The sequence below is a fragment of the Zea mays genome, chromosome 6, assembly GCF_902167145.1.
Source record: "Zea mays cultivar B73 chromosome 6, Zm-B73-REFERENCE-NAM-5.0, whole genome shotgun sequence".
NCBI lineage: Eukaryota > Viridiplantae > Streptophyta > Magnoliopsida > Poales > Poaceae > Zea > Zea mays.
Genome location: NC_050101.1, coordinates 179,093,668 through 179,102,294, shown reverse-complemented (window position 1 = coordinate 179,102,294; position 8,627 = coordinate 179,093,668). Strand labels below are relative to the sequence as shown.

The 8,627-nt window shown below is 47.2% G+C and overlaps 1 protein-coding gene across 7 annotated transcripts; it reads right to left on the bottom strand.

The window, feature by feature from the left end:
• Positions 1-4,005: 4,005 nt before the first annotated feature.
• LOC541821 (hypersensitive induced reaction 3) lies at positions 4,006-7,200 on the bottom strand. Of its 7 annotated transcripts, none has more exons than XM_008650053.4 (5): positions 6,506-7,200; positions 5,797-5,877; positions 5,109-5,347; positions 4,915-5,035; positions 4,006-4,850 (listed from the first exon to the last, which is right to left on the bottom strand). In XM_008650053.4, exons 3-5 carry the CDS (start codon positions 5,295-5,297, stop codon positions 4,297-4,299), a joined length of 864 nt encoding a protein of 287 aa, XP_008648275.1. In that variant the 5' UTR covers positions 5,298-5,347; positions 5,797-5,877; positions 6,506-7,200; the 3' UTR covers positions 4,006-4,296.
• Between the last annotated feature and the right edge of the window lie 1,427 nt (positions 7,201-8,627).

Sequence of the window (8,627 nt, the reverse complement as noted above, 5' to 3'; positions counted from 1 at the left end):
AATTGGGCCTGTTTTTGCTTTCATCGCGTCTGGCCCAGAAAGATGGCACGCTGCGAGTTGACGACGACCACAGATCCACAATCTTCTAAAGCGTTTAATTCTCTCTGTCAAATACAGTAAAATAAAAATGAGCAGCACTCCAAATTAAATTATGTAATCCGTTGTGTGTGTCTATATATATATATATATATATATATATATATATATATATATATATATATATATATATATATATATATATATATATATATATATAGCCCTGGGCTCTATTTAACTACAGGAAGCCCTGACCAGGTGCGCAGACCGCACCGGACCCTTTTTGGTCTATTGTACCTAACTGTGCTTACGCTAAATTATAATACGAGTTATGCTGATGTGTGTATCAGTTTATGCAAATTTAGTCTGTGCATATTACGTGCATCAGGCCCACGATCTGGCCCACGCTTTCACAATTATTCAGTCTCACGCCGACACTATAAAAACACCCCCACGCCGCCAGGGATTAGGTTTTAGCAGCGGCGGCGGTTCCCTCGGGCGTGCGAGCGGCGGTGATCCTGGGGGCTAGCAGCGGTGTCGCCTCGAGGCAGGCGACCGACGGTGGCGCTCCACCAGGAACGAGCGACGGTGGCGCTCCATAGGGAGCTCGCCCGCCTCGCCGCCAGGTCCATCGCGCGCCTGCCTGCTGGGGCTGGGCTCGGCGGGAGCGGAACCGCCTGTCGGCGTTTCGAGACAGGGGGGTCCCTAAGCCGACGAGTGAGTGTGCTACGTGCCCCAGCCCAGATGGGTCGAGCGCGTGGGCGAGCGCGAAGGGGGGAGAGGCGAGGTGGCCGGAGTCGAGCGTGAGAGAGGTGGAAGTCCCGCGGCCTTCGTGTTCGTCCCGCGCCCAGGTCGGGTGCGCTTGCAGTAGGGGGGTTACAAGCGTCCACGCGGGTGAGGGAAGCGAGCGGCCCCAAGAGAGCGCCTGTCCCGTCCTCGGTCCCGCGCGGCCAACCTTCTCTAAGAAGGCCCTGGTCCTCCCTTTTATAGTCGTAAGGAGAAGATTCAGGTGTACAATGGGGGGTGTAGCAGAGTGCTACGTGTCTAGCGGAGGGAGAGCTAGCGCCCTAGGTACATGCCAATGTGGCAGCCGGAAAGATCTGGGCACCCTGCTGGCGTGATGTCGTGGCTGTCGGAGGTGCGGCGGAGCCTGGTGGAGGGACAGCTGTTGGAGCGGTCGAGTCCCTGCTGACGTCGTCCTGCTTCCGTAAGAGAGCTGGGGGCCGCCGTCGTCATAGAGCTTGTGGAGTGCCCTGACGATGATGATGCATCTCCATGCTGTTTGGGTGTGTTGCTGAATTTTGTATTGCACGTGGTGTTAGTTATGCTGCGTCTGCGTGCCCTGTGAGGTTAAGGAATTGGGCCTGTTTTTGCTTTCATCGCGTCTGGCCCAGAAAGATGGCACGCTGCGAGTTGACGACGACCACAAATCCACAATCTTCTAAAGCGTTTAATTCGCTCTGTCAAATACAGTAAAATAAAACTGAGCAGCACTCCAAATTAAATTATGTAATCCGTTGTGTGTGTGTATATATATATATATATATATATATATATATATATATATATATATATATATATATATATATATATATATATATATATATATATATATATATATATATATATATATATATATATATATATAGAGAGAGAGAGAGAGAAACGAATAAAGGCCAGAGGCCTAACCATATATCATGTGTTTCTATGTTGTGCTTATGGGAAGGGAGATAACTCATCTACAAATTCTTGTGCCTTTACTGCTGACGGTAGGGAAGGAAGAGGATCTGGTGATCCGTGATACCGTAGTTTTCAACACGTTATACCTCAACATCGCTGTGGAGCCGATCTGCCTCCGGTAGAAGGATAGCTGCATGAGCCACCGTGCGCCAGGCGCGTCCAGCGGCATGAGCAAGTTAGCAGTGAGAGCAAACTCGGCGCCGGCACCTTAGACATCGTCTGGCAGTAGCATGTTCTTCCACCGCCTCGTCGACAGCCGGGTGTGCCGCCCTGTCGGTGCCTAGCCCTAGTATAGGTGTACATTTGGGCGGGTCTGATGGATTGGCCCGAAGCATAGCCCAGGCATGGCATGGCACGAAATATTTTAGTGTCGGGCCGGGTTTGGGCCGAGGTTGCGGCCCATGGGAGGACACGAGCACGACCCGTTTAAGAAAGGCACGAAATGACCCATATAAAGGCACAAAAAGGTCTATATATTTATTAAAACCACACTTTATTCCACACTTTCATATACTTGATAAAAGAACACAAAACTAGAGATAATACTAGTGAGATGTTTTTTTAGCTTTGAATTAGACTATGTGATGTAATTTTACTTTTGTTATGAACATTAGATAATGAACTGAACTTACGAACTTTGTATGGAGCTGATTATACTCTTTTTCCTTCTAACAGAATGATTTGTAAATGAGGTAGTCATTGCATAGCTCTGGTAACTTAATACAAATGTTAAGTTTGCTTTTGGTAAAATTTATTTGTCTTATCTTCTATTTGTTTTTGAATTTAGGGCTCTAATATGAATTTCGGACCAAAAACTGAATTTCGGGCCAAAATTTGAATTTCGGGCCCTCATGTGAATTTTGAGCCGCCCAAAATGAGCCCGGCACGTTTAAGCAATTACGTGTCAGATCGTGGGTCGAGGGCTAGGCCCATGGACCGGCCCGGCACGACCCGAAATTCAAACAATATGGGGCTTTTTAGACTTGAGACGGACCGGGCTAGGCGGCCCGAATGTAGACCTATAGGCCCTAGCCACGCCCATATCGGCGTCGGCGTCATGGCTTGCCACTGTGACCCTCCTCCATGTAGAGCGAAGGCATCGCCCTGTCACCGAGGTCAGTGTCCTCGTTCTCCATGGGGAGGGGAGCAGCTGCGGCGTTGGGATCCGATTCAAGCGACAATGCCTCTCCCTAAGCAGAAGCTATGGAAGAGGACGGAAGAGCGGCAGCTAGCGGGAGAGGTGATGATGCGTCCACCGTCTTCCGTCTCCCCGCGGTGAGGTGAGGCGAGAGTGCGAGACGGGGCGTTGGGAGTGAGTACATGCGGGAGAGGCAAAATGAATCTAGCTAGGGAGTGGGGGAGGAGGCGAAGGATACGGGGAGGGAGAACTTGCTGCAACTGAATAGCAGGAGAGGAGGCAGAAGAAACGGGGAGGAGAACAGACTGAGCGAGGAGCAGATACAGAGGACGCGGTTGTCACACGTGGGCTAGATCGCAGGATCGAGCGGTTGAGATTGCATAACGGTATAACGGACGATTGTGATTGTATAACGCCAGAATGAACGGTAGGGAAAATTTCTGGGAGGAGGAGGCGCTGGCGTATGCAAGGGCTACGGCGGGGCGTGGTTATGAACCTTAAAGTTGGACTGCGGGTTAGATTTCAAAGAAGTGTAAGGGCCTTTCTGTAAAAAGATGACGCAGGACGATCGTCGAAACTGATGTTTTAATATTGTAGAGAATTGACTTCAAAAATTCACGCAAGTTATACATTCATATAAAATTAGTAATAATATATAAGGTATGAGGTCACAATAAATATATAAAGTAAGAAGTCATACAATAATAAAATCATTATTATATATTTAAATAAAGTAGAATCAAGATGTGTATAATGATATTGACACTTAAGTTCTATTTGTACTCCTACTACTTGGCATAGTCAATATAATTAGTGTCCTCTTGGTCTTTCTTAAGTTCTCGTGCAAATTATGAATATATGTATCAAGAGTAATAACAGTAAATAAGATTTATAAAAGTTCCAAATGGTTCTAAACTATATACCATTAGATAGATCTTAATTTTAGGAATATAATAAAATTAGTTTTATATTTTTTTAAGCTAAGATAAATTTATTATAAATTTATAAAGATCAGTTCAGATTTAATATCTCTAGCAGTTGCAACGGGCAGCAGCAACCGGTGCTGAGGAAAAAGTAACTCAGTGATGGAATGGAAGCAACTCTTGTATTCTATTCTATGATGCCATTCATGCATCTAGACTCTAAAAGGTTCTGATGAACATACTGCAAACTCATGCTGCATTATATATATTACCGGTTCCCTAAAAGGTTAGATAAGGTTTTCTCCAATCCCCAAGCATAAAGATAGCCATCCTAGCAGATGGTGACGATGAGTGATGAACAATATAGACAAGCATCACTCTGGTACCAAGATCATCATTATATTATATATATAATAGTGGTGGTGGTGTTCTTCAGCAGCAACGGCAACGGCAGGCAGCTTAGTGTTTGGCGACAGAGGATCCCTGCAGGAGGCCGTCGCGGATCTGCGTGGCAATGTCGCGCACCGCTCCGGGGCCATGCGGGATGAACACCGAGGACGCCTTGGACGACGCGCCGATCTCCTTCATGGTGTCGAAGTACTGGGTGATGAGCACCATGTCCATGACGTCCTTGGCGGTGGTGCCCGGCACGTTGACGGAGAACCCCAGCACGCTGTCCCTGAGCCCGTCCACGATGGCCTGCCGCTGGCGCGCAATGCCCAGCCCGGACAGGTACTTGGCTTCTGCCTCCCCCTCCGCGCGCTTGATCTGCACGATCTTCTCCGCCTCCGCCTTCTCGTTTGCAGCCGCCCTGAGCCTCGCAGCTGCGTTGATCTCGTTCATTGCGCGCTTCACATGCTCGTCTGGCTCGATGTCCACGATGAGAGTCTGCACGATCTCAAAGCCATAAGCCGACATGGCCTTCTCAAGCTCTTCCTCCACCGCCCTTGCGATCTCGTCCTTCTGCTCGAAAGCATCGTCCAAATGGAGCTTGGGAACGCTTGCTCTGATCACTGTACGGACGACATAGTCACAACCATGAACACTCAAACTAGCAAGAAACAAACTGCTACGTACCGTCAAAGACGTAGGCTTGGATCTGGGACCTTGTGTTGCTCAGTTTGTAGAAAGCGTCACTTGCTTTGTCAGCCAGAGCGCGGTACTGAATAGATGCCACCACATTCACGAAAACATTGTCCTGCACAAATCCAGGTGTTAGAAGCTGCCACCACAATCCATTAATTTTCACAAGCTAAGCAGAACATACATACCTTTGTTTTTGTCTCACAGCGCACATCCAGTTGCTGCAGCCTGAGTGTGAGTTGCCCAGCTACACGCTTGCCGGCGAACCAAGGCATGCAGTGGCATCCTGGCTCAAGCACGCTGTCAAACTTGCCAAACTGCTCCCTGATGGCCACAGTCGACTGGTCGACTTGAACACAGCAGCACAGGTTGCCCATAGCTGAAGTCAACGGATCACTTCTGCTGGCAGTGCCACCTGAACATAAACCTATAGGCCCAATAGTTGCCAGTTACTACTACCGATAATTAATAGTGTGAATAAGCACTGCAACTGAGATTAATAGCTGGCAGTACTAGCAACTAAACAACAAGTAAAAAACAAAGGTTGTATGATGACCAGAATTACTAAGAAAAATAAAACGATAACAGCTAAAGAAACATCTAAGCACCTCCATCAAGTAAATTCTTTCACAGATGCTGAATACTTAGCACCTAATAATTCCATCTCCATGCGGCAGTATTTTCAATTCAGGAACCAAAATCTTATTGTAAAGTAACTAAGCAAGATAATTTTGAAGCATTTGCAAACATGACAGGACTTGGAAGAACAGTTACTGTTGCATACACACCACAGACAGAGAGAGAGAGAGAGCAAAGACAATCAAATAGCGTATGCTCGGTCAGAGCAGAATGAAGATTGCAGGAAGAGAAGAGAACCTGCCCTGGTTGAAGACCCTGATGGTATCTAGTACAGGGTGGCGTTGTTTGTGAGGCAGGGAAGGTATCTGCACTTGGCACCTGGTTAAATAGCAACTAGATTCAGTAAAGCCTGCTTAGATGTCTCCACGACGGATTGGATTCATCATAAAGAAGCAGACTGGGAGGGTCAGCATCATCTAGCGAATTTGAAAGATTGGAGCAAACATACAATACAAGCACAACATGTCGCTTTTATTATTTATTTATATATATAATGACAATACAAAATGGGTTGCGTGCTAAACGCTCGACCTTGACGTTGACGAGATTCGGAAGACTTGCGGGAAAAAAAACTTGGAAATTCTATCAAATTGGTTGGGGGGGATATCTGGGGGCGAATTGCAGGCGCCTCCACACGTTTGAGAAATTATAGGGCCGGTCAAAAGTATGGAAACTGGATGAATGGTGTCGGAATCAGAAACTGCAGCGGATAAGAATGCAGGTTTGCAGTAGACTTTGGAGTCGTCGCGGCAGACAAGAGGATTTCCTTCCCGACGACAGCATCCTTTTATATAGGAACAATAATAGATCGATGGAGAAATTCAAAGGAGACCGAGGCGAGAGGTAGGGTTTGGGGATGAACGAGAGGCAAACACACAGCACTTGCGGCGGCAATTGCAGTGCAGAAGGCAAGCAAAGAAGAAGAAGAAAGTGTGGCCATTATTACCTTGGCAGTTGGTGGCAGGCAGGGGAGGAGGAGACGAAGGAGCACAGTGCAGGAGTGCCTGTATGAGAACGTGAAAGCAGGAGTCCATGTAGCTAGCTGTCCAAACCACAGGGGCAGGGGCAGTGCCCTGGCATTCTTCTTATCTTGTACCATGAAATCCGTGATTGCCCTGCGTCATATCTGTTGGTGATGATCTGGGCAGCGTCAATTGCCAGGGGTATATCCTCTAGCGATGCTCTCTGTGCAGACACGGACGGTCCGCGATCTGGGACGAATGGTTGACGACCTAGATGCAGAAGCGGCGTCTTCTCTACGTCGCACCGGATTGTCCGCTCACAGGGCCGGACGGTCCGCGATGGCGCAGGGTCGTTTTGCTCCTCGCTGGAACCTAGATCTCGCACCTGGATGAGAGATCTTAGGGCGCTCCGGGTCTCGAGACGACGTGGAGTCGCCTAGGAATTAAGAGACAGTCGAGATATAATATTTTGAATGAACAACTAGATCTTGCCCTCCGAGAGGAGTAAGATCCTAGGATCGTTTTTGGGTCGGCAGACCACCCAAGACGAATTTAGACGATGTAGAGTCGAATAGGGGTGGAGGTGGATATGCGGAAGGCTACAACTAGAACTACGCTACATCTACTCCTAGGGCAGAAAATGTAAATAAAGTAGATAGATTCGATTGGAATGTGTTGGGGGTTCTTAGTCGGCCGTACCCCTTTATATTTATAGGGGATGAGGTCTGGACCTATTCTTAGGAGATAGCCAACAACCCTCACGTGATTAGATGGATAACCACACATGAGATGGTTAGGATTAAATAGAAAGTCTCGTTAAGGAACAGATTCTCCATCCCCTAGACTTCATAAACTTAGAGCAATGCAGAGATTGCATTAAGGGTAAATTCGCGAAGCAGATTAAGAAAGATGCTAAGCATAGTACGAGAGTGTTAGAAATTATTCATATATATATCTGTGGTCCTTTTTTAGTTAGGACAGTAGATGGGTTTAACTCGTTCATAACCTTCACAGATGACTACTCTCGTTACGGTTATATTTATCCCATTAAGAAAAGATTAGAAGCTTTAGACAAGTTTAAACAGTCCATACCAGAATGCCAGAGTGCAAGCATGCAGCGCGCATGCAAAGTGAGAGGAGCATGCAGCGCGCATGCAAAGTGAGAGGAGTTGCATGCATGCATCGCACAGGTCCATTGCTAGCCGACCGGAACAGAGGGTAGAAAAATGGTGCGGTTGGCCAAAAGAAAAATCTCTCTGACGGCCGAGTGGTTGTGCGGCTGGGGGAGGAAGAAAATGAGTTAGGGTTTTCTAACGGCCCCGAGTTCTCTGCCCTTTATAGCGCGTGTGGTGAATCTGGAACGTTGGATTCGATCCAACGGCCACCAGACAGGTGCAGCGCGCGCGTGGGCTCGATGGGCGGCCCAGGCCCAGGTTACGGCCTGGGCACGCCTTGCCCCCCTCCCCTTTCCTGGCTGGGCACGCCTCCACAAGTAGGCCAGGCCAAAATGGCCAGACACATTTTTTTCCAGCGATTTTTTTTTAATTTTCCTGGAAATCAAAATTAGTGAAACAGAAAAGAAATTAGAAAAATAGCTAGAAAATCCAGAAAAGTACAGAAAATTATGGCACTATCGTTTGGACCACATTTCGAGGGGGAGAATAGAAAGTCTCGTTAAGGAACAGATTCTCCATCCCCTAGACTTCACAGACTTAGAGCAATACAGAGATTGCATTAAGGGTAAATTCGCGAAGCAGATTAAGAAAGATGCTAAGCATAGTACGAGAGTGTTAGAAATTATTCATACAAATATCTGTGGTCCTTTTCCAGTTAGGACAGTAGATGGGTTTAACTCGTTCATAACCTTCACACATGACTACTCTCGCTACGGTTATATTTATCCCATTAAGGAAAGATTAGAAGCTTTAGACAAGTTTAAACAGTTCAAGGCTGAAGTAGAAAATCAACACAATTTGAAGATAAAGATTGTCCGATCAGATCGTGGGGGGGAGTACTATGGGCGCCATACCGAGTATGGCCAAGTTCCAGGACCTTTCGCGAGGTTCCTAAGAGAAAATGGTATTGTTGCTCAGTATTCAACACCTG

Excerpts from the sequence above, each read along its gene's own strand:
- LOC541821 (XM_008650052.4), bottom strand. The coding sequence starts at position 6,593 with ATGGACTCCTGCTTTCACGTTCTCATACAGGCACTCCTGCACTGTGCT. Across the intron at positions 5,348-6,505 it reads GCCTGCCACCAACTGCCAAG|GTTTATGTTCAGGTGGCACT; the intron begins GTAATAATGGCC and ends TTGGGCCTATAG. Across the intron at positions 5,036-5,108 it reads GCTGTGAGACAAAAACAAAG|GACAATGTTTTCGTGAATGT; the intron begins GTATGTATGTTC and ends GGATTTGTGCAG.